The sequence below is a fragment of the Gigantopelta aegis genome, chromosome 5, assembly GCF_016097555.1.
Source record: "Gigantopelta aegis isolate Gae_Host chromosome 5, Gae_host_genome, whole genome shotgun sequence".
Taxonomy (NCBI): Eukaryota; Metazoa; Mollusca; class Gastropoda; order Neomphalida; family Peltospiridae; genus Gigantopelta; species Gigantopelta aegis.
The window spans coordinates 14,846,477-14,871,476 of NC_054703.1; the positions used below are offsets into that span (position 1 = coordinate 14,846,477).

Below are 25,000 nucleotides of genomic sequence, written 5' to 3' on the forward strand. Positions count from 1 at the left end.
GTAGTAGTAGTAGTAGTAGTAGTAGTAGTGTAGTAGTAGTAGTAGTGGTAGTAGTAGTAGTAGTAGTAGTAGTGGTAACAGTAGTAGTAGTAGTAGTAGTGGTAACAGTAGTAGTAGTAGTAGTAGTGGTAACAGTAGTAGTAGTAGTAGTAGTGGTAGTAGTAGTATAGTAGTAGTGGTAGTAGTATAGTAGTGGTAGTAGTGGTGGTGGTGGTAGTAGTAGAAGTAGTTGTATAGTAGTGGTAGCAGTAGCAGTAGTAGTAGTAGTAGTAGTACTGTAGTAGTAGCAGCAGTAGTAGTATAGTAGTAATATATTAGTAATAGTAGTAGTAGTAGTAGTAATACTATAGTAGTAGCAATAATAATAGTAGTGGTGGTGGCAGTAGCAGTATTAATAATAGTAGTACAAGCATTATTATTATTAGTAGTAGTAGTAGTAGCATTAGCAAAAGTAATAGTTATAATAGTAATAGCTGTAGTAGTAGTAGTAGTAGTAGTAATAGCAGTAGTAGTAGTACTGTAGTAGTAGCAGTAATAGTAGTGATGGTGGTGGCAGTTGTAATATTAATATTAATAGTAGTAGTAGTACTGTAGTAGTAATATAGTAGTAGTAGTAGTAGTAATACTATAGTAGTAGCAATAATAATAGTAGTGGTGATAGCAGTAGCAGTATTAATAATAGTACTACAAGCATTATTATTATTAGTAGTAGTAGTAGTAGCATTAGCAAAAGTAATAGTTGTAATAGTAATAGCTGTAGTAGTAGTAGTAGTAGTAGTAGTAGCAGTAATAGTAGTGATGGTGGTGGCAGTTGTAGTAGTAATAATAGTAGTAGTACTAATTGTTGGGTTTTTTTTAGGAGTATTTGTTGTTGTTTTTGTAGGCGTAGCAATAATTGTTGCAGTATGAGTGCTATTAATAATGGCTTCAAACTGTATTTAGCTCACTAAGTGTAATCAGTAGTAGTAATACCCGGTCTATAGGGTATATCAGTTTCGCTATGGCATCACCCAAAATGGCAGATAAACTGTGCAGTAGTGGATGATGCAATGTGATGAAATCGCTGACGTCATGAAGGCACGTACCCCCCCCCCCCCCCCCCCCCCCATGATGGACAGTTCTGAAACTGATGCAATCTGTTATGAACCCATCCTTCTAAATGGGTGTGTTGGGTTCGGTTACCAAATGTTGGAGAAGAAATGTTTTATGAATAAAAAAACAAACAAATAATACTGAATATACATACATATCTATACCCTCTTCCCTTGAAGTGCTGCGTCTCCGCCCTTCCCCGATAGAAGTCCTGGATCCTCGTCGTTCGCTTCTAGAAAAAACAAAACAAAATGCAAACAAAATAAAACAAACAAAAACAAACATGCTAAACATGATGTGTTGATAAAGAGTCAACAAAATATGCAGACTTTTCTTATAGATTCTTTGTCTACGGAGATCTGGTGTTAACATCAATATACTATGGTTCCAAATCCGTCTGTAGGAGGATTGCCATTTTATAGCGTATTCCAGTGTAGATGACAAGAGCCTTTGTAGAGCTTGCGGAAACAAAGGCACCTCTGAATGTGCACACGGATGTGTTCATTATAATATTTCAAGGAAGGAACTGTAAACATTTTACAGAAAATATTGCTTAAATTATTTAGAGGAAGAAGGCCCTTTAAAAATGTGTATGAACTAAAGAAGTGGTGGTGGTAGTAGTAGTAGTAGTAGTAGTAGTATAGTAGTGGTAGTAGTAGTGGTACTGTAGTAGTAGCAGCAGCAGTAGTAGTATAGTATTGGTAGTGTTATAGTAGTAGTAGTAGTAGTAGTAGTAGTAGTAGTATAGTAGCGGTAGTAGTAGTATAGTAGTAGTAGAGTAGCATACTGAAACACAATGAAAACGCAAAAACAACTTTTCATTGCAAATAACGACAAACTATTAATGAATTGATGGATAATGTAATACGACATTAATGACTGGTATTCATGAGATACATTCACATGGAAACATGGCCAGTTATCATCAGTAATCGAGTTGTATTCGTAATCGAAAAGTTCAACCTCCCCCCTCCCCCATATTAAGGTCAGTATCTGGTGTGTCCACCACTGGCCCGTGAGCATACGTGAAGACGACGGGGAAAGGATTGGCACAAACATCTCAAATAAGCCACAGGAATGTTCCTCCACTCCTCCTGCAACGCCTGTGCAAGCTCAGCGACGTTACGCGATGGTGGCTAGCGGTGCCGTACACGACGTCCTAACTCATCCCACATGTGTTCAATTGGGTTCAAATCCGGTGAAAGGGCGGGTCAGTTCATAACGGTGATACCGGCTTGTTGCAGGAATGCTTGGGTAATTCTTGCAGTATGTGGACGGGCATTGTCTTGATGAAAGAGAAGGGGACCTCCTGGTCTTCGGTGACGGCGCAAAAGTGGCGGGAGAACTGGTCTTAGAATAACGTCAACATAACGCTGGGCTGTAAGGGCATCGTGGACAATAATGAGATCACACCATCAGACAACCGCCGTCAAACCGATCACGTTCCCTCACAGATCCGTCAGCGTACCGTTCATGGAGTCTCCTGTACACACGTGCTCTTCCATCGACAAAGGAGACAGAGAAACGGGACTCATCTGAGAAAACAATGCTCCGGTAAAAGGCTGGTGGATGATTACCATTCTGGAGAGCAAACTGTAGTCTCGCAGCCCGATGTCGCGGTGTCATGATGTTGCCGTTGTACGGGCGTCTGCATCTGAGTCCAACCGTTCTGAGCCGACGGATGACCGTCATCGGATGGATAGGCCTTCCATGACGTCGTATCGTGTTGCTTGCTGTCATCGTCGCAGTTCTGAACCGGTCACGGAGGTGGTGTCATCAAATCTGCCGATCTTGGCGTGGGGTCGTAACGGGACGTTGACCAGGTCGAGGTCGATCACGGACACTCCCGGTCTGTTGATGACCTTCAACAAGTCGTCCGATAGTTGATGGATGGACTCTGAAGGTCCTAGCAACTTGGCTTTGCGAAGTCCCCCCTTTGAACCATGCCCAACGCTCGCTTCCTTTGTTCTTCTCTGAGTCGTGGCATTCTTAATGTGACGAGGAATATGACACCGTTACATGACTTTTATGTGTCCACATACTGGCATTTCACGTGCATTGCATGCAGCATGATTGAGCATGTAGTGAACGCATTTCACACCATTTTGTGTTTCTGATTGTATGTGTAACGAGAACAAAACCAGGATTAAAACTCTGACAAAAGTACCAATCAATGGCTTTCTCTCATAAATTGTTATTTTAAGTCCAATAAATATATTTTTCATTAATCACAACAAAATATTGAAAAATATCTGTTTTGCGTTTTCATTGTGTGTCAGTATAGTAGTAGTAGTAGTAGTAGTAGTAGTAGTAGTAGTAGTAGTAGTAGTATAGTAGTGGTAGTATAGTAGTGGTAGTAATAGTGTGGTAGTAGTAGTATAGTAGTGGTAGTAGTAGTATAGTAGTGGTAGTAATAGTAGTATACTAGTGGTAATAGTAAAATAGTAGTAGTAGTAGTAATAGTATAGTAGTAGTAGTAGTAGTATAGTAGTAGTAGTAGTAGTAGTGGTAGTATTAGTGGTGGTAGTAGTAGTATAGTAGTGGTAGTAGTAGTATAGTAGTGGTAGTAATAGTAGTATACTAGTGGTAATAGTAAAATAGTAGTAGTAGTAGTAATAGTATAGTAGTAGTAGTAGTAGTATAGTAGTAGTAGTAGTAGTAGTAGTAGTAGTAGTAGTAGTAGTAGTAGTAGTGGTAGTAGTAGTAGTAGTAGTAGTAGTAGTAGTAGTAGTAGAAGTAGTAGTAGTAGTAGTAGTAGTAGTAGTAGTAGTATAGTAGTAGTAGTAGTAGTAGTAGTGGTAGTAGTAAAGTAGTAGTAGTAGTAGTAGTAGTAGTAGTAGTGTAGTAGTAGTAGTAGTAGTATAGTAGTGGTAGTAGTAGTAGTAGTAGTAGTAGTAGTAGTAGTAGTAGTAGTAGTAGTAGTAGTAGTAGTAGTAGTAGTAGTAGTAGTAGTAGTAGTAGTAGTAGTAGTAGTAGTAGTAGTAGTGGTAGTAGTAGTAGTAGTAGTAGTAGTGGTAGTAGTAGTAGTAGTAGTAGTAGTAGTAGTAGTAGTAGTAGTAGTAGTAGTAGTAGTAGTAGTAGTATAGTAGTGGTAGTAGTAGTTGTATAGTAGTAGTAGTAGTAGTAGTAGTAGTGGTATTGGTAGTAGTAGTAATAGTAGCAGTAGTAATAGTAGTATTAGTAGTAGTACTGTAGTAGTAGCAGCAGTAGTGGTATAGTAGTAGTACTGTAGTAGTAGCAATAATAGTAGTACAAGTATTATTATTAGTAGTAGTAATAGTAGCATTAGCAAAAGTAATAGTTATAGTAGTAATAGCAGTAGTAGTAGCAGTAGTAGTAATAGCAGTAGTAGTACTGTAGTAGTAGTAGTAGCAGTAGTAGTAGTGATGGTGGTGGCAGTTGTCGGGTTTGTTTTGGAGTATTTGTTGTTGTTTTTGTAGTAGTAGCAGTAGTTGTTGTTATATTATGAGTGCTATTAATAATGGCTTCAAACTGTATTTAGCTCACTAAGTGTAATCAGTAGCAGTAATATCCGGTCTATAGGGTATATCGATTTTACTATGGCATCACCCAAGGTGGCCGATAAACTGTGCAGTAGTGGATGATGCAAGGTGATGAAATCGCTGACGTCATGAAGGCACCCCCCCCCCCCCCCCCCCCCCCCCCCCCCCCATGATGGAAACTGATGCAATCTGTTATGAACCCATCCTTGTAAATGGGTGTGTTGGGTTCGGTTACCAAATGTTAGAGAAGAAATATTTTATGAATAAAAAAAAAAAAAAAATAGTACTGAATGGCTCTTTTCTTAATACAGTGAATAGATGTAAAAAAAATATACATACATATCTATACCCTCTTCCCTTGAAGTGCTGGGTCTCCGCCCTTCCCCGATAGAAGTCCTGGATCCTCGCCGTTTGCTTCTAGGAAAACAAAAGGAAATGGAAACAAAACAAAAGAAAGAAAAACAAACACGCTGGAACATGACAGAGTCAACAGAATATGCAGACGTTTGTAACAGATGTTTTGTGTACGGAGATGTGTTAACATCGATACACTATGATTACAAATCCGTCTGTAGGAGGATCGCCACTTTACAGCGTGTTCCAATGGAGATGACAAAAGCCATCACCCAAGATGGCCGACAAACCTTCTAAATGGGTGTGTTGTGTTTGGTAAATGACACCATTTACCAAATGTTAGAAAAAAAAGAAGTTTTGTGTGGTTTTAGAATAAAAAACAAACAAATAGTACTGAATGGCCCTTTTCTTAATTCAGTGAACAGATGTAAAAAATATATACATACACATCTGTACCCCCTCTATTTGAAGTGCTGTGTCTCCGCCCTTCCCTGGAAGATGACCTGGATTCTCGTCGTTTGCTTCTAAAAAAACAAAAAACCAAACAAACACGCTGGAACATGATGTGTTGATTTAGACGGCATTTGCTCCGTGTCTCTCCAATTCAACCAATCGGATATCAGCATTTCGATCGTCGTAATCGTAAAGACACACTAAAAATCCGTCTTAATATTAAGTCACGTGACCAAAATTACTTCGACACAATTGGCCAGACATCATCGCCAAGAGCTTTACGAATGACGTCAAAACAACTGGCTCAAACACGCAATGACACTTGGCCCGCTCATACCAAGTAATGAACCTATCAAATGCCATCTAAATCGGTTAGAAGGCTTAAGATGTTTACTCAGAAATAAGAACGGGCTCTGCTTCGCTCCGCCCCTTCTTATTTGCGAAGAAACGCCTTAATGACTTCTAACTTATACAAAGAGTGAACAGAATATGCAGACTTTCAGGCCCGTATCCAGCCATATTTGTGGGGCGGTGCGTTGAGATATTGGGTGGAACTAAATCTATATCATGGCTGCCGAAGGTATTCGAATCGAGCACCCGAAGGGCGCTTGATGTCTAGGAGTTTCGGGTGCATGCTTCCCGGGAAATGTTTTGAATGTAGATGCTCAGAGGTGCATTCTGGAGCTATTTGTGATGGGCTTTTAATATTTTCATTTCAGGCATTTTGACGCCGTAGCGCGTACATTTTTTGATAAGACTTAAAGAGCAGCAGTGAACTTCTACTACATTAAGACTGTAAACCCGTTAACATTGATGAATAATGTACTTAATTGAGTATATTGCATATACGTACACAGGCTAGCTCTGGCACTCGCCAAATTCGCCAGTTGCGAATTTCAAAAACAATTGATGAATTTTATTTTAATTAGGCGAAATAATTTCATGTAATAATTGATAGTTTGTTACAAAATAACTGGGGATTTGCAAATTTTGAAGTTTTAACATAATTTGGCGACATTTTCTGCTGACTCAGAACTAGCCCTGTACTACGGGTAGAAGAAACGTAAATATATAGAACGTGCGTATGCTTACATAATGGGTACATCTCGTACACTATTTTATGATAATTTCTAAATACGCTAATGTCTGATCCGATCATGCATGTCCAAGGTAGAAATCATCAGTCATGAAATTTAATTTCACGCTTATGTTCAAGTATTTTGTTGAAAAACATATTTGGAACGTCTAGTGATCAGTTTAATTAGAAAAAAGATTTCCCATCTTCATTCGTCGATAGTGCAATGTCGATAATTCGGGCATTTAAAAAATAAAACTCCTCTAAATTCGGGCAAAATTGGAGACGGAATGAAATGTATGACATGTTAAACATATTTACGGTACCGGTACCAATCACATGCCAGACACGGTTTAAGTTCAGAACGCATTCGACAGTGTCAGCTGTTAAATAAATTATCTCTAAACATATACAATATAAAAAGCAATTCGCCGAACGCAAGAAAGTCAATAATCATATTTAACTGACATTTTATTATTTTTCGGGTGATCGTATTTGATCAAGATATTTCGTAAACATATTTATTTTATTGACCAGTTATATTATACCTCTTTTCTTTTTCATAAGAAAAGCGTCCATCGTTATACAGCTCTTGGCTGCACGTTTTTTTGCTTCGCTCTTTGCTTAGTCATAGTTTGTAACTCGAAAAAATAGCGCGCCACAATTGCTTACATAATAGACTGGTTCTCAATTGAATATATCCATAACGACGCCTTGTAATATCATTCGTGTAATGCATGCACCATTTTAGGCCAAGAAACATTTCCGAACACTGAAATTAATATTTGAGCTTCTACAGATACGAGCCAAATAATATCAGAGGGCGGGCTTCCAATAATGGTTTCGAATAAACTAGCATTTAATACAGCCATCTGTTAGGGTAAACGTTAAAATACTTATAATAGGAAATAAAAAGCATTATACATTTTTGGGCGGAACTTAAATTCTCGCGGGGGGGGGGGGGGTGCATTCGCACCCCCCTTAGCTACGGGCCTGTCTTTCTAACAGATTCTTTGTCTACGGAGATCTGGTGTTAACGTCGATATACTATGGTTCCAAATCCGTCTGTAGGAGGATTGCCACTTTACTGTGATAACTGCTATAACACTACTATCACTTTAATATTTCAAGCAAGGAATTGTAAGCATTTTACAGAAAATATTGCTTAAATTATTTAGAGGCAGAAGACCCTTTACAAACATGTGTATGAACTAAAGAAGTGGTAGTAGTAGTAGTAGCAGCAGCAGTAGTAGTATAGTAGTGGTAGTAGTAGTAGTAGTATAGTAGTGATAGTAGTAGTAGTAGTAGTATAGTAGTGATAGTAGTAGTAGTAGTGGTGGTAGTAGTAGTACTATAGTAGTAGCAGCATTAGTAGTATAGTAGTGGTAATAGTGTTATAGTAGAAGTGGTAGTAGTAGTAGTAGTAGTAGTAGTAATAGTAGCTTAAGTAGATATATTAGCAATAAACTAGAAGTAGTGGTACTAGTACTACTGGTAGTGGTAGTAGTAGCATAAGTAGTAATAATTAATAAAGCAATGTGCCTTATTGGTGTCGTTAAACAAAACAAACTTTAAATAGTAATAACTAGTGGTGGTGATAGTGATAGTAACAGTAGCAGTAGTAGTGGAAGTAGTGGAGTAGCAGTAGTAGTGGAAGTAGCAGTAACAGCAGCAGTAGTAGTGTGAGTGCTATCAATAATCACTAAGTCTAATTAATCACTTGTTGCCCATACTTAGAGTGTGATCGGGACCTTGACTCCGTTAGCTCTGTGTTCTCATCCAGTTCGTCAGACCTAAAGATGAAGAGAATTATTTGGAGATAACATTTAACTATTTCAGATATTGCGTTAGATATAGGTTTATTTGATGTTCACTTGGCAGTGTATGTTCCATGTTTTTAAAAAGATGTATGTAAAATATCGCTTTTCTGGCTTTTAGTTTTAAATAAAATTTTCCATCAATTAAATTTGTTACATTTATCAGACCAAATACCTTGATATTTATTTTCATTCATATTTAATACTTGATTATACCCATGTAAAATACTGTCTTCTAATCCTTCATTGTTTCTCCAAATATAACAATCTTGCTCATAATGTATTATGCATGTTTTATCGTCATTTCTTATCAACTATCACAATAATACCATATCATTTGCATAAAACATATGTACTACAAAATTAATTAAGGACCAGTAAATATGTTCATTTTTAATATATAAAAAAAAACCCCAACAACCCCAAATAAACAAACAACACAAAAACAAAAACACCCCCCCCACCCCACAAAAAAAAAAAAAATCCTAAAAAAAGCAACAAAAGAAACCAAAATGACTTGTTTCGTTGTAAGGTGTCGACGTCGTGGATTATACTTAAACTGAATGATTTAAAGCCGCACACCCTAGTTCCATCCAGCGAAAATAAATTATAATTTGGTTAATCTACAGACCTGTAACACACTTAGATCACGTTTTTATCAAATGGAGTGAAAAAGCAGGTTTTATATCGATAAATACCATGGGAATCCCCATGTCCCAATTGCTTGAAATAATTTTGAAAGTTAGTATTCTGATGTCACCGGTAGATGTCGCTCGAAGCACAACAATGCTTACGTCACGACATATTTCACAGACTTGGGGTGCGTTCGTTTCACCTCTCCTGGACATGTTCCAACTGTTCTGTCCTGGTTGTATCCCCTCTCCAGATATCGTAAGACTTAGCAAAATTATTGGTTTTAAGGGTTTGTAACGTTTTGTATTGAGACACTTACTTGTCTGAACTTTATTGTTACTGAAAATATTCACGAACTGGTGGTGGTACTAGTGGTAGTACTATTAGTAGTAGTAGTGGTGGTAGTAGTATTAGTAGTAGTAGTGGTGGTAGTAGTATTAGTAGTGATGGTATAACTTGTAGTAGTAATAGTTGTCATACTGGTAGTTGTGGTAGTAGTGGTAGTTGTAGTAGTGGTGATACTGGTAGTTGTGGTGGTGGTGGTTGTAGTAGTAGTAGTAGTAGTAGTAGTGGTGCTACTGGTAGTTGTGGTGGTGGTTGTAGTAGTAATAGTGGTAATACTGGTAGTTGTGGTGGTGGTGGTTGTAGTAGTAGTAGTAGTAGTAGTGGTGCTACTGGTAGTTGTGGTGTTGGTTGTAGTAGTAGTAGTAGTAGTGGTGATACTGGTAGTTGTGGTGGTGGTTGTAGTAGTAGTAGTGGTGATACTGGTAGTTGTGGTGGTGGTTGTAGTTGTGTTAATAGTATCGGCAGGATTTACCTTGAATCATCAAATGACAGATTGGACAGGCCGACTGTATCTATGATTTCTGGATCCGAGGTTTTGTCCACAGGTTCAGGTCGTCGTCGTCGTCTTCTGTGAGAACACAGATAATACACTATTACTGACTCAGAATATTTTTGTGGTTTTGTGGTTAGAAAACAGATCAATACCGCATTACTGACTTTGAATATTCCTGGTTTTGTGTTAGAACACAGATCAATCCCCTATTACTGACTTGACATTGTCCTGGTTTTCTATTAGAACACAGATCAATACCCTATTACTGACTTGGAATATTCCTAGTTTTTTTTTAAAACATACCGGTATATCAAGAATATTTCTGCTTTTCTGTTAGAACACATCAAGAATATTACTGGTTGTCTATTAGAACACAGATCAATACCCTATTACTGAGTTCGAATATTCCTGGTTTTCTGATAGAACAGAGAGTTCTCGAGTACTGACTTGGAATATTTCTGTCGTTAGTTAGTACAGAGATCAGTACTGTATTACACAGCCTGGTAGCGAAAATCACATAGTGAGCGATAGATAATTTCTCAGCTATTCAGTTTCAAGAGACTGGCAGATACAGAAATAGGTGAAACATTGCTATTGAATCACAATACTTTACAAATAAATTCCATTACTGTATTGGAAATTTAATTATTTAATAGTTCACTTGCCAACGGGCAAGCTAGATCATGCACATCGCTTGCCCAACCAGCATATCCCACTTGCCCCAGGGGTCTGGCAATGAGATTGTTTGTCAGTATTCAGTGATGTGTTGGTTATACTTACCTCCAACATATGATGAAGATGGTGAGCGACAGGAGCAAGAGAAAACACCCGGTACAGATTATAATGATCACTACCAGATCAAGACCAGCAGATTCTTCATCCTCTACAAAATAAGATTCCACATTTGGGTTTCCAAGAGTACTCGAGTACTCGGGCACGGACCGGGCCTAGCAAGACTCTAGTCCATTCACAGGACTCAAGTACCCGTGCAAGGAAGAACACTCTCGTTTAAATAACTTTCTTTTACACCATTTTGCCATATGTCAGTTACATTATAGAGCTATGAGACATGAATACAAAACAAACATCAAATGGATGGAATGCAAGACAATGGCATGATTTGGCATCCATGTTCAGCGCTGGAATTAAAATACATAATGCTATTTTACTTTATTCTTTATTCTCATTGTCCGGAGTTTCTTAGATGTTATTTCAACGCCATCATTGATAGTTATTATACAATTTACACAAATGGAATATAATATTATCTTAGGTTAAAATGACCTAAGACTTCCATTGTGGAATATATTCTAGGATTACAGAACAGGGACATGTATACTAGCATACACTCACTGATGGTTCAATCGCAATTACACAAACTACATATTGTTTTAGAGCAATTGGTATGCGTGCGCCTAAGACAGATTTAGACTAAAACAATTCAGTTCTTGCTTTAGACAGTTATTTAAATTTACAAACCTGCCTCGGTGGCGTCGTGGTTGGCCATCGGTCTACAGGCTGGTAGGTACTGGGTTCGGATCCCAGTCGAGGCATGGGTTTTTTAATCCAGATACCGACTCCAAACCCTGAGTGAGTGCTCCGCAAGGCTCAATGGGTAGGTGTAAAACCACTTGCACCGACCAGTGATCCATAACTGGTTCAACAAAGGCCATGGTTTGTGCTATCCTGCCTGTGGGAAGCGCAAATAAAAGATCCCTTGCTGCTAATCGGAAAGAGTAGCCCATGTAGTGGCGACAGCGGGTTTCCTCTCAAAATCTGTGTGGTCCTTAACCATATGTCTGATGCCATATAACCGTAAATAAAATGTGTTGAGTGCGTCGTTAAATAAAACATTTCTTTCTTTCTTTTTTAAATTTACAACACTAGGAAAAGCTTTGTTACCAACATTTGTAAAGGGCAGTTGTCTTGCGTATTTCCGATATTCATAGTCAAAGTTAAGTTATCTCTGGCTTGTTGTGTATCAGCCCCTGCGTGTGCTGTAACCTCACCGTGGTGCAGGGGTGTAACATTCTCTTTGAGAATGGCCAATACAGCACAAAATTGAAGTTTTTAGTGGAATTCAGTATCCGTAAAATTCTGTGATGTTTGTGTTTTTGCACAGTTCTTTACACTGTTTGTGTTTGTCTTCAGTTTTTGTGTTGATGTTGATCATCACTTTATTTGTTTGCATTACCGTGGTTTGACACCCGGTGGCCGATGTATTTTTCGTGCTGGGGTGTCGTTAAACATTCATTCATTCATTCATTCATTGTTGTGTATCAGATTTGTTTTTTTTACTTTTGAATTTGTATTCATTTGAGGATGGTTTTTTGAAGTTCTTTGGGAGATTTGTGTTATCTTGAGCTGAGCAAATAGATGTGAACATTTACAACAGATAGTTTTACTATTTTGACACATTGTTCTTAAATATAGCATGTCATGACATTCATTATATCCAAGACACCCTATACAGGGTTTTTTTTGTTACTAATGTGCCTCATCCATCTCTCTTTCAATGGCCTTTTTCTTCTCTGGCATTTGTTTCCAGGGTTAAACGTTTATGGAGTACTTCCTCGAATTACCCTAGAATTCATGTAAACGCTGTCACTGGAGTCAGATATGTTCATTTAGTTTTAATTTAACTTAAACAAATTGTCCTACCCAGTAACGTTATTAATATTCATATTTGTGATTGTGGTCTAATTAAAACGAACCATTTAAATAGAGTATACAATTGCTCATTGTAGTAGTTATCTGAATGGATAAAGCAATATGGCACATGATGACTGTGGTGTTTATATATTCAGCAAACAGTACGTTTTGTATACCAAAAATATGTATCGTGAAACATGCATTTAGTAGCATTTGTCATGGTAAATTTTACATGCAGAATGTATCTAGTTTTCAGAATCAAATAATTCGTTGTAATTACAATCGCAAATATTAATATTAATAAGAAATAATATAACACTTACAATGTATTATTTTCAATTTAATATACATGTATAGTTCACTATGTTTTAATATTTAGCTCAAATTGTTTGACCCGTTGATAGAATATGATAGCGTTTAAGCCAATGTGAATTCTAATGGTGTTCGAGGGAATACTCTTCTGAAATATTAAACCATACAGTTGGAAGTAATTATGTTGATACATTTGGTACATTATATAATATTTAAAAATGTAGGGGAATGTAGGAAATAACAGCCAATAAAAGAAGTATCGATAGGTATCACTGTCTAGGAATAGATGCATGGTAATAATGAAGGACTTGGGAAGAATAGCAACCGCCAGTTCATGTCGGCAGTAGATTGTATGGCTGCAAACGACCTTGAAACAAGATAGGGATGACATGTGAAAATAGAACGTTCACGTCTGTTGATCAATAATAAGTCATATCCTCACGATTCGTCAAATATTCGTTTATTCGACGTGGCATGCTACGTATCAATTTCCCAATGACATATTGGCTACATCACGCTGAATTCTACCAGTTTGAAGCATGCCAATAGCCCTAAGGCGTTCTTCACGACGTAGACGCCACATTACTAATTCAAAAACAAATATTGCATAACATCCAAAAAACTAAAGTTAATGATCATGAGATTCAGCAAAATTAACAGTAGTAAACGTTCAATTTATCCACGGCTCTGTGAAATGGTAACATCGCAAATGACTCCCTACCCACGTACCGGCCTCGGGGGCATCGTGGTTAGGCCATCGGTCTACAGGCTGGTAGGTACTGGGTTCGGATCCCAGTCGAGGCATGGGATTTTTAATCCAGATACCGACTCCAAACCTTGAGTGAGTGCTCCGCAAGGTCAATGGGTAGGTGTAAACCACTTGCACCGACCAGTGATCCATAACTGGTTCAACAAATTCCATGGTTTGTGCTATCCTGCCTGTGGAAAGCGCAAGTAAAAGATCCCTTGCTGCCTGTCATAAAAGAATAGCCTATGTGGTGACAGCGGGTTTCCTCTAAAAAACAGTGTCAGAATGACCATATGTTTGACGTCCAATAGCCGATGATAAGATACAAAAATCAATGTGCTCTAGTGGCGTCGTTAAATAAAACACACTTTACTTTCCCTACGCACGTATACGGGAATATTGCGTGTGGCACGTGCACATTTTTGGCTGTGCGTAGGTGTTAGGTTGTTCAGCCCTGAATGTCCTGTCCTAGGCAGTCATTTTTGAAATCTGATCGCTGTTCCAATCATTGATAATGACATTTGCATTTTAAATTATCTTACTTTTTTTTAAAGAGTATAATTATTTTCATTTTTGTGGAAAAAAAATGCATTAAAAGTGTTGCATTTACCAACATTGGTTATGATGTGATTTACTTGTAGAATGCAAGAACTTGCATGTGAAGGAAGCCTTGGACCTGGTCAGAAACTCAGTCATATTATGTTATTAGATGATTTTAATGCAATTACAGCTAACTTGTATGGTTTTATTATTGATGATACTAAAACATTTATACCTAGTTTAGAAGATATGAACTATATATCAGATACGTTTCATATACCGAGAAAGTCAAGAGATGCTGTGTGGGAGGGAATTGGTGGCTTTGTGCAATACTCTAGGTATTCATACATTGAACGGCAGATTTGAGGGGGATCAACATGGTTCATATACTTGTGTAACGAATACACGTGTTAGTCTGGCAGATTATATTTTGTGTTCCACATACTTGTTTGATAAAATTTCAGAATTTAGTGCACCTACACGTAGTGACTCTGATCACTTCCCAGTCACTGTAAGTTTCCATTGTGATGCAAATGGACCAGTTGAGTTTTTAGTGGAACAGGGTCAATGCATGCCTAGATTTTATTGTACAGAGGCGAAGAAGATACCACTTAAGGATGTTGTTAACGACGTGCTATTTCTCTTTAATTTAGAAGACTGTTTGCAAATGATGTCTGTAAACGTTGAGCAACGGGTGTAATAGATCTCGAGCTACGCCCTTGATCATTTCACCCGTCACTCAATGGTCACACTAACCGTGGTCTAAGTAGACGAATCTCTCGTAAATGGATGATGTAACTATATATATATTTATTAGAAAGTTTTGTCCACTTCTTAATGCTCTTCGTTAGATAAACGCAATCATTACGTAATTAGGTAATTATCAATCCCCTTCTACTACAGTATATATACAGATCTCAAACAAGGCGGATGTATTGTGGGAACGTGCTGATTACTCTAACCCCACCCTAGGGGCTTTGCTGCGTGAGTTTGTGCCTTTGTCCAAATATCGCGCTCAGCATGATGGGAATACAGCGACTGTTACGCTTATTTACAGCGATAACAAGCAGAGGAAATCGACTAGTAGGCAAAGAGGACGACCCATGGCAGTACAGGGAGGACCAAACCTGATGGCTCAACTGTCAGGAGCGGTCCCACCTGTTTCAAAGAAGAAACCGAAACCAGGACGACTCAGGAGGGACCAAAACCGGCTGCTAAACCGCCTAGGGTGGTCCCTTCTGCTTCGACAACCCTCACCACTTATATGCAGGAGCGGCCTGGCCGGGGGTGGGGGGGGGGGGGGGGGGGGGGGGGGGGGGGGGGCCCACCAACGCAGAAGCTGGATACAGACATGACTGCTGACCGTCCACATATGTCTCCAGTTATTGTTGCGGAGCTGGCATCTGATACACACCGTGAGCCCAAGAAGAGGTAGGTTACAGAGAAGGCGTCGCTGAAACCAACACTCTCATGGAGGCCATTACCATCTGGCACCGGGAGATACCAAAACATGGGCAGCAACGTCAGCGACAACCTCTTCGTGGCCTGCACGCGGGACGGGATGTATCGGCAAACTGCACTCATGCCAGACATGGAGAACTCAACACTACATCGAGTCCTCAAGCTGGCCTTTCAGCAAGATTACAGGGAACGTCATACCTAATGACGTCATTTTATATTGGTAATTTGTCTTACTGAGCATTATTGTTTTAACCAAATGAATACTTCAAAATAACATATGAACTTTTAATATTATCATTATTAAGTATGTTACAAATTTAATTATAAGTATTGTCTGTTATTTCTTTTATGTTCATTGGTGTATGAACAAAAAAAATCATCTGCTAATTGTGTGAATCTGCGAAGCCATTCTCAAATAAGTTTGCAGATTTTTTTTTTTAGTTCATACCCAGATGAACGTAAACGAAATAACCGACAATACTTATAATTAAATTTGAAACATACTTACTAATGATAACATTAAAAGTTCAGATTTTATTTTGAAGTATTCATTTGGTTAAAACAATAAAGCTCAATAAGACAAACTACCAATATAAAATGACGTCATTAGGTATGACGTTCCCTGACGACGTATTTCTTTACATTCATCGAGAAACGAACAAACTCCCGTTGCTACGGCTGGACCAATTGGATGACGTTATATTGTAATTAATGTAACAGAAGTATAATTTATTTATATATATAAAAACAACGTACCACATTTAGGTCCAGTCCACTTTCCAATACAGTTACATGCATTGCACATTTGATTTACTGTACCACCGTTTTCACAAGTCAGACTGCATTCATCTGCAATATATTATTTAATTAACAAACTGAACTCTTTGATAAAGAAAATATATATTAGTTTTCTGTGTAACTAAAGGTTGCAGTTGAGATTAAAAACCACAACAATACCCCTCCTCCCACAACGCACGCAAAAAAACACCCCAAAAACATCCCAACAAAAAAACCCCACAAAACACCCAACAACATTTATTGCATTTTCCAATACAATTACGTTTAATTCCGTTTGTGTGACTCCCCAACCCCTTGAAAAACCCTACCCCAAAACAGAAAAACAAACAACGTACCACAATTAGGTCCAGTCCAGTATTCAATGCAGTTACAGCCATTGCACATTTGATTTGCTGTACTATGGTTTTGACAAGTCAAACTGCATTCATCTGCAAGATATTAATTATAGATCCAAAGGAACTCATTGATAACGAATATATATTTAGTGTCCCATATGACCAAAGTTTGAGTTGAGATTAAAAAATAACAATATTAACAAATAACAAAACAACTCCCACCCACCCCCCAAAAAAACAACAACGAAACGTACATTAGACATTTGTTTTACTCCATAAAAAAACAAAAACAAACATCAACCCCACTCCCCCCCAAAAAAAAAAAGAGAGACAAAGACCACCACACACACACACACACACACACACACACACAGTCCAATTTGTCAATACAATTATATCCATTACACATTTATTTTACAGTATCAAAAAAACAAAAAACAAACAACAACCCCAAAACCCCCCAAGCAGAAAAAAGAAAATCCCCAAAACAAGCAAACTAAAAGCAACACATAACCACTCACCCCACCCCATCTAAACAAAACCCCACAAAAAAAAAACGTACCACATTTAGGTCCAGTCCAGTTTCCAATGCAGTTACATCCATTACACATCTGATTTGCTGTACCACCGTTTTTACAAGTCAAACTGCATTTATCTGCAAGGTATTATTTAATTATCAAACTGAACTCTTTGTTAAAGAAAATACATTTCAGTTCTCTGTGTAACTAAAGGTTGTAGTTTAGATTAAAAAACAACAACAACAATACCCCCCTCCTACAATGCACCCCCCCCCCCAACAACAATTACTGCATTTTCCAATACAATTACATCTAATACAAGTTAGTTTGACCCCACCCCCCAAATTCCCACTCCTGGAAAACCCCCCACACCAAAACACAAAAACAAAACAACGTACAAGAGTTGAGCCCAGTCGAGTTTCTTATACAATCACATCCATTACACACTGGCTTTGCTGTACCACCGTTTTAACACGCCAAGCTGCAGTTACCTGCAGTATGGTATTTAATTATCAAACTGAACTCTTTGTTTATAAAGATACATTTTATTTTACCATATGACGAACTTAAAAACCACAACACACACACCCCTCCCCCTCCCACCCCCCACCCCCGAAGAAAAAGCCGAAACAAACACGTACACACAAAAAAACACCAAACCCAACAATATAAAATAAAAACATACATTGAGGTCGATTCACTCTAGTTTCCAATATTACATCCTTTACAAGTTTATTTTACATTAACAAACAAAAAATAATAATAGGCAGCCCCCCCCCCCCCCCCCCAAGCCCCCTAAAACACACACTAAACAAAACAAACAACGTACCACATTTAGGTCCAGTCCACTTTCCAATACAATTACATCCATTGCACATCTGATTTACTGTACCACCGTTTTTACAAGTCAAACTGCATTCATCTGCAATGTATTATGTAATTATCAAACTGAACTCTTTGATAAAGAAAATACATTTTAGTTTTCTGTGTAACTAAAGGTTGCAGTTGAGATTAAAAACCACAACAATGCCCCCCCCCCCAACCTATGAAAAACAACAACCCCCCCCCGCCACAAAACACCCAACAGCAACATTTTCTGCATTTTCCAATACAATTACGTTTAATTTCGTTTGTGTCACACACACACCCCCACCCCCAACCCTGACTCCTTGAAAACCCCCACCCCAAAACAGAAAAACAAACAACGTACCACAATTAGGTCCAGTCCGGTATTCAATGCAGTTACAGCCATTGCACATTTTATTTGCTGTACTACGCTTTTGACAAGTCAAACTGCATTCATCTGCAAGATATTAATTATAGATCCAAAGGAACTCATTGATAACGAATATATATTTAGTGTCCCATATGACTAAAGTTTGAGTTGAGATTAAAAAATAACAATATTAACAAATATCAAAACAAAACAACCCCACCCCCGAAAAAAAGAAGAAAAAAAGAAAGAAGCAAAACGTACATTAACGTTTGTTTTACTCTATTAAAAACAAACAAAAAGCATCAACTCCCCTCTCCCTTTAAAAATAAGAGACAATAAAGACCACCCCCACACACATATACACACGGTAAACAAAGTACATACCGGTACTACCTTTAGGTTCAGTCCAGTTTGTCAATACAATTACATCCATTACACATTTATTTTACAGTATCAAAAAAAAAAAAAAAAAAAAAAAAAAAAAAGAAAAGAAGAAAAAAAAAGAAGAAAAACCAACAAAGAAGAAAAAAAGAGAAGAAAATCATGAGCAGAAAAAAGAAGCCCCCCCCCCTCAAACAAGCAAACTAAAAGCAACACCCGACCCCTCACCCCACCCCAATGAAACAAAAACCCACACAAAAACAAAACAACGTACCACAATTAGGTCCAGTCCAGTTTCCAATGCAGTTACATCCATAACACACCTGATTTGCTGTACCACCGTTTTTACAATTTAAACCGCATTTATCTGCAATGTATTATTTGATTATCAAACTGAACTCTTTAATAAAGAAAATATATTTATTTTCTCTGCGTAACTAAAGGTTGTAGTTTAGATAAAAAAAAACCCAACAACAATAATACCCCCTCCCACAATGCACCCCACCACCCCCACAAAAAACCAACAACATTTACTGCATTTTCCAATACAATTACATCTAATAAAAGTTAGTTTGACCCCCCCCCCCCCCCACCCAAATCCCCACTCCTGGAAAACCCCACACACCAAAACACCAAAACAAAACAAGATACAAGAGTTTCTAATACAATTCCATCCATTACATATTGGCTTTGCTGTACCACCGTTTTAACACGTCAAGCTGCAGTTACCTGCAGTATGCTATTTAATTATCAAACTGAACTCTTTGTTTAAGAACCGGCCTCGGTGGCGTCGTGGTTAGGCGATAGGTCTACTGGCTGGTAGCTATTGGGTTCGGATCCCAGTCGAGGCATGGGATTTTTAATTCAGATACCAACTCCAAACCCTGAGTGAGTGCTCCGCAAGGCTCAATGAGTAGGTGTCACTTGCACCGACCAGTGATCCATTACTGGTTCAACAAAGGCCATGGTTTGTGCTATCCTGCCTGTGGGAAGCGCAAATAAAAGATCCCTTGCTGCCTGTCGTAGAAGAGTAGCCTATGTGGCGACAGCGGGTTTCCTCTAAAAACAGTGTCAGAATGACCATATATTTGACGTCCAATAGCCGATGATAAGATACAAAATGAATGTGCTCTAGTCGCGTCGTTAAATAAAACAAACTTTACTTTTTTTTCTTTGTTTAAGAAGATACATTTTATTTGACCATATGACGAACTTAAAAACCACAACAACACCCCCCCACCCCCCCCAACAAAAAAAAAGAAAAAGAAAAAAGAAGCCGAAACAAACACGTACACACAAAAGCCAAACCCAACAATATAAAATAAAAACATACATTTAGGTCGATTCACTCAATTTTCCAATATTACATCCTTTACAAGTTTATTTTACATTAACAAAAAACATAAAAAATAATAATATAACAAAAGGCAGCCCACCAATCCCCTAAAACACACACAAAACAAAATAAACAACTTACCACAATTAAATCCAGTCCAGTTTAAAATACAGATACATCCATTACACATTTGATTTGCTAGACCATAGTTTTCACAAGGCAAACTGCATTTATCTGCAATGTATTATTTCATTATCCATTTGAACTCTGATTAAAGGGACATACTCTAGTTTCAACCCGTGAAAATTAACACTAAGTTTAGTTGATCTACAAACCTGTAGCACATTTGGATAAAGTTACAATTGAGTGAAACATGAGTCTGTGACTTTAAAATGGTGAAATACCCTCTAAAAATAGACTAAAACTCGACTGTTACTTCTCGGACGCACGTGCTTTTTTAAAAATATCACAAATGTATTTTGTGATATTAAAAACACCAGGATGACCAACAACACATCTAAACAATAAAATCTAAGTAAAGTATGATTTAAGTTATCAAAAACGGTTATAATAGTCACAAATATGTGTTAGTGTTTAAAAACTAGGGTATGTCCCTTTAAGAAGATACATCTTTATTTAACCAGATGACGAACTTAAAGACAACAACAATAAAATACACTCCATTTTCTAATATTATATCCGTAACAAGTTTATTTTACACTTTCAAAACCCCCAAGAAACCGCCCCCAAAACAAACAAAAATCAACACCAACCCCCCTAAAACACACAAAACAAAACAAACAACGTATAAGTCAAAATGCATTCATCTGCAGTACTAGTATATTATATAATTATTTATTTCAACTCTGATTAAAAAGATACATTTTTATTTAACCTTATGACGAACTTAAATACAACAATACCCCCCCCCCCCCCCCCATAAAACTACATCAAATAAAAAATAAAATAAAATATGCACCATTTTTCAATATTATATCCTTTACAAGTTTATTTTACACAATCAAACATTCCCCCAACCCCCCCCCCCCCCCCCCCAAATCCAAAACAAAAAGCAACCCCCAAACCCCTAAAACACACATAAAACAAAACAAACAACGTACCACATTTAGTTCCAGTCCAATATCCAATGCAGTTACATCCACTACACATTTGATTTACTGTACCACCGTTTTCACAAGTCAAACTGCATTTATCTGCAATGTATTAATTAATTATCCAATGGAACTCATTGATAACGAAGATAAAAGTTTGACTCGAGATTAAAAAATAACACCAATAACAAATAACAAAACAAAACAACTCCCAAAAAGAAGTACATTACAAGTACATTACAAGTTTGTTTTACTCTTTTAAAAACAAACGCAAAGCATCAACGCAAACAAAGTACGCACTACATTTAGGTTCATTCCAATTTTCCAATACAATTACATCCATTACACATTTGTTTTACAGTGTCAAAAAAAAAAAAAAAAAAAAAAAAAAAAGAGAGAAGAAAGAAGAAAACCCCCAAAGGAAGAAAACTAAAAGCAACACACGACCCCTCACCCCACTCGACCCACACCCCACTCGACCCACACCCCACACACGACCCCTCACCCCACACACGACCCTTCACCCCACTCCCCACTCGACCCCTCACCCCACTCCCCACTCGACCCACACCCCACACGACCCCTCACCCCACACACGACCCCTCACCCCCCACACGACCCCTCACCCCACACACGGCCCACACCCCACACGACCCCTCACCCCACACACGACCCCTCACCCCACTCGACCCACACCCCACACGACCCCTCACCCCACACACGACCCCTCACCCCACTCGACCCACACCCCACACACGACCCCTCACCCCACACACGACCCCTAACCCCACTCGACCATCACCCCACACACGACCCCTCACCCCACACGACACCTCAGCCCACACACGACCCCTCACCCCACTCGACCCACACCCCACACACGACCCCTCACCCCACTCGACCACTCACCACACACGACCCCTCACCCAACACGACCCCTCACCCCACACACGACCCCCCCCCCACACGACCCCTCACCACACACGACCCCTCACCACACACACGACCCCTCACCCCACTCGACCCCTCACCCCACACACGACCCCTCACCCCACACGACCCCTCACCACACACGACCCCTCACCCCACACGACCCCTCACCACACACACGACCCCTCACCCCACTCGACCCACACCCCACACGACCCCTCAGCCATGGGAACTTTGGGGGAGGTTTGGAGGGGATCGTAAAAAAATGAAAATTAATTTATAATAAAATCATAACTGTCGCAAAATTCGGGGGAGAGAGAGCGGGCCCCTGGGACCCCCTAGATCCGCCTCTGGCCATTCGACCATCATTTTTAGTACACACAGCCTATCGTGTGTAACGTTTCAATGATTTAATATTTCATTATGACAAATGTTATATTAGGCACCGCTTTATAAGTAAGCTATGTATCAAAGCGAATACTGAACCACCAACAGACAATATACTTTACTAAGCCCATATATGCGAAGGACCATGGAATTGTAAAACCGCCGTAGGCTATGTCATATGTCATGGTGACGTCATAGCCAACAATGGTTATACGATATCGTAGCGCTAAGATAGCTTCACAAAAAGAGAGAAGAAAGAAGAAAAACCCCAAAGGAAGAAAACTAAAAGCAACACACGACCCATCAGCCCACATGACCCCCACCCCTCACGACCCACACCCCTCACGACCCCTCACCCCACGCGACCCCCCACTCCACACGACCCTCACCCCACATGACCCTCACCCCACACCCGACCCCTCACCCCACACGACCCCTCACCCCACACGACCCTCACCCCTCACCCCACACGACCCCACCTCACACGACCCCTCACCCCTCACCCCACACGACCCCTTCCCCAGACGACCCCTCACCCCCACACGACCTCTCACCCCACACGACCCCTCACCCCACACGACCCCCACCGTCGAAACAAAAAACCATACAAACACAAAACGTACCACATTTAGGTCCAGACCAGTTTTCAGTGCAGTTACATCCATTACACATTTGATTTGCTGTACCACCGTTTTTACAAGTCAAACTACATTTACCTGCAATTGTTCAATTGTAGTAATAAATAAAGATAATACATTTTCACAAATCACACTGCATTCGACCCACACCCCACACGACCCCTCAGCCCACACGACCCCTCAGCTCACACACGACCCCTCAGCCCACTCGACCCACACCTCACACGACCCCTCAGCCCACACGACCCACACCCCACACGACCCCTCACACCACACACGACCCCTCACCCCACTCGACCCCACACGACCCCCACCCCACGACCCCACCTCACGCGACCCCTCACCCTACACGACCCCTCACCCCACACGATCCCTCACCCCACACGGCCCCTCCCCACACGACCCCTCCTCCCACGACCCCCACCCCCACACCCGACCCCTCACCCCCACACGAACCCTCACCCCACACGACCCCCACCGTCGAAACAAAAACCCAAACAAACATAAAACGTACCACATTTAGGTCCAGACCAGTTTTCACTGCAGATACATCCATTACACATTTGATTTGCTGTACCACCGTTTTTACAAGTCAAACTACATTTACCTGCAATTGTTCAATTGTAGTAATAAATAAAGATAATACATTTTCACAAATCACACTGCATTTTATCTGCAATTGTTCAGTTGTAGTTATAAATAAAGATAATACATTTTCACAAGTCAAACTGCATTTATCTACAATTGTATTGTTGTACTGATAAACAGAGATAATTCATTAAATTTCAATTTTTATGATATTCCTTTATACAAGATAATGGTCGATCATTATGTTGGAGATGAGAAAAGTGATGCTAGTGGTGGTGTTAATGATGACGACGATGACGCTGACGATGATGACGACGACGATGAGAATGGCATTGACGTTGATAATGATGGATTGGTAACGACGACGTGACTATGACGACGACGATCGACATAATACTTTGATATTATTAACTTTAATCTTTTAGTGTTAGTTTATTACAGGAGATACTATATTTGACAAACGTGAAAACAGTATATGCAAACCCACCACAAACGTCATGCCATTTTGAAGTACAACTACACCCACCATTTGTGAAATGTAATACCAACTACACATAGAGTCGCAGAGAAAGAACAGAGAGACAGACAGAGATATAGAAGAGCGAGAGAGAAACATACACGTCAGAGAAAGAAACAGAGAGACAGACAGAGATATAGAAGAGCGAGAGAGAAACATACACGTCAGAGAAAGAAACAGAAGGCCAGAGATATGTTTAGATAAGCCTAACACTTTTACGTTTCTTCTTACATCAAACTAAACTGAAATTATAAATTAATTTTTGTAGGAGGATGAGACGAACTATAAATTAGTACTTTTTCCTAAGCTGAGTTCATTCCATACCAATGTGTTAAGTTAGTGAGTTTCATCCTGGGAAAATGCTGACAGGCTATGGTAGAAGACGGTTGGCCATCAGTGGCGGATACAGAAAATCCGTTTGGGCGGAATGCCAAAGGAACTTTGGGGGAAGTTTGGAGGGGATCGTAAAAAAATGAAAATTAATTTATAATAAAATCATAACTGTCGCAAAATTCGGGGAGAGGGAGCGGGCCCCTGGGACCCCCTAGATCCGCCTCTGGCCATTCGACCATCATTTTTAGTACACACAGCCTATCGTGTGTAACGTTTCAATGATTTAGTATTTCATTATGACAAATGTTATATTAGGCACCGCTTTATAAGTAAGCTATGTATCAAGCGAATACCGAACCACCAACAGACAATATACTTTACTAAGCCCATATATGCGAAGCTATCTTAGGACCATGGTATTGTAAAACCGCCG

General features: G+C 39.3%; 1 protein-coding gene across 16 annotated transcripts in view; it reads right to left on the reverse strand.

The window, feature by feature from the left end:
• Nucleotides 1-25,000, reverse strand: part of LOC121373349 (protein jagged-1b-like) — a 65,312-nt gene that overhangs the window by 27,815 nt on the left and 12,497 nt on the right. For 7 of the 16 annotated variants that reach the window (XM_041499937.1, XM_041499945.1, XM_041499933.1 and 4 more), the window contains 16 exons: nucleotides 23,644-23,736; nucleotides 23,115-23,207; nucleotides 21,184-21,276; nucleotides 20,204-20,296; nucleotides 19,001-19,093; nucleotides 18,340-18,432; nucleotides 17,959-18,051; nucleotides 17,174-17,266; nucleotides 16,612-16,704; nucleotides 16,235-16,327; nucleotides 10,546-10,648; nucleotides 9,745-9,840; nucleotides 8,211-8,270; nucleotides 5,396-5,473; nucleotides 4,935-5,012; nucleotides 1,247-1,324 (listed from right to left, as the gene is read on the reverse strand). In XM_041499937.1, the coding sequence (XP_041355871.1) occupies nucleotides 1,247-1,324; nucleotides 4,935-5,012; nucleotides 5,396-5,473; nucleotides 8,211-8,270; nucleotides 9,745-9,840; nucleotides 10,546-10,648; nucleotides 16,235-16,327; nucleotides 16,612-16,704; nucleotides 17,174-17,266; nucleotides 17,959-18,051; nucleotides 18,340-18,432; nucleotides 19,001-19,093; nucleotides 20,204-20,296; nucleotides 21,184-21,276; nucleotides 23,115-23,207; nucleotides 23,644-23,736 (1,423 nt within the window). The remainder of the gene's footprint in view (nucleotides 1-1,246; nucleotides 1,325-4,934; nucleotides 5,013-5,395; nucleotides 5,474-8,210; nucleotides 8,271-9,744; nucleotides 9,841-10,545; nucleotides 10,649-16,234; nucleotides 16,328-16,611; nucleotides 16,705-17,173; nucleotides 17,267-17,958; nucleotides 18,052-18,339; nucleotides 18,433-19,000; nucleotides 19,094-20,203; nucleotides 20,297-21,183; nucleotides 21,277-23,114; nucleotides 23,208-23,643; nucleotides 23,737-25,000) is intronic. The other 9 variants (XM_041499940.1, XM_041499946.1, XM_041499939.1 and 6 more) reach the window with 7 other exon arrangements.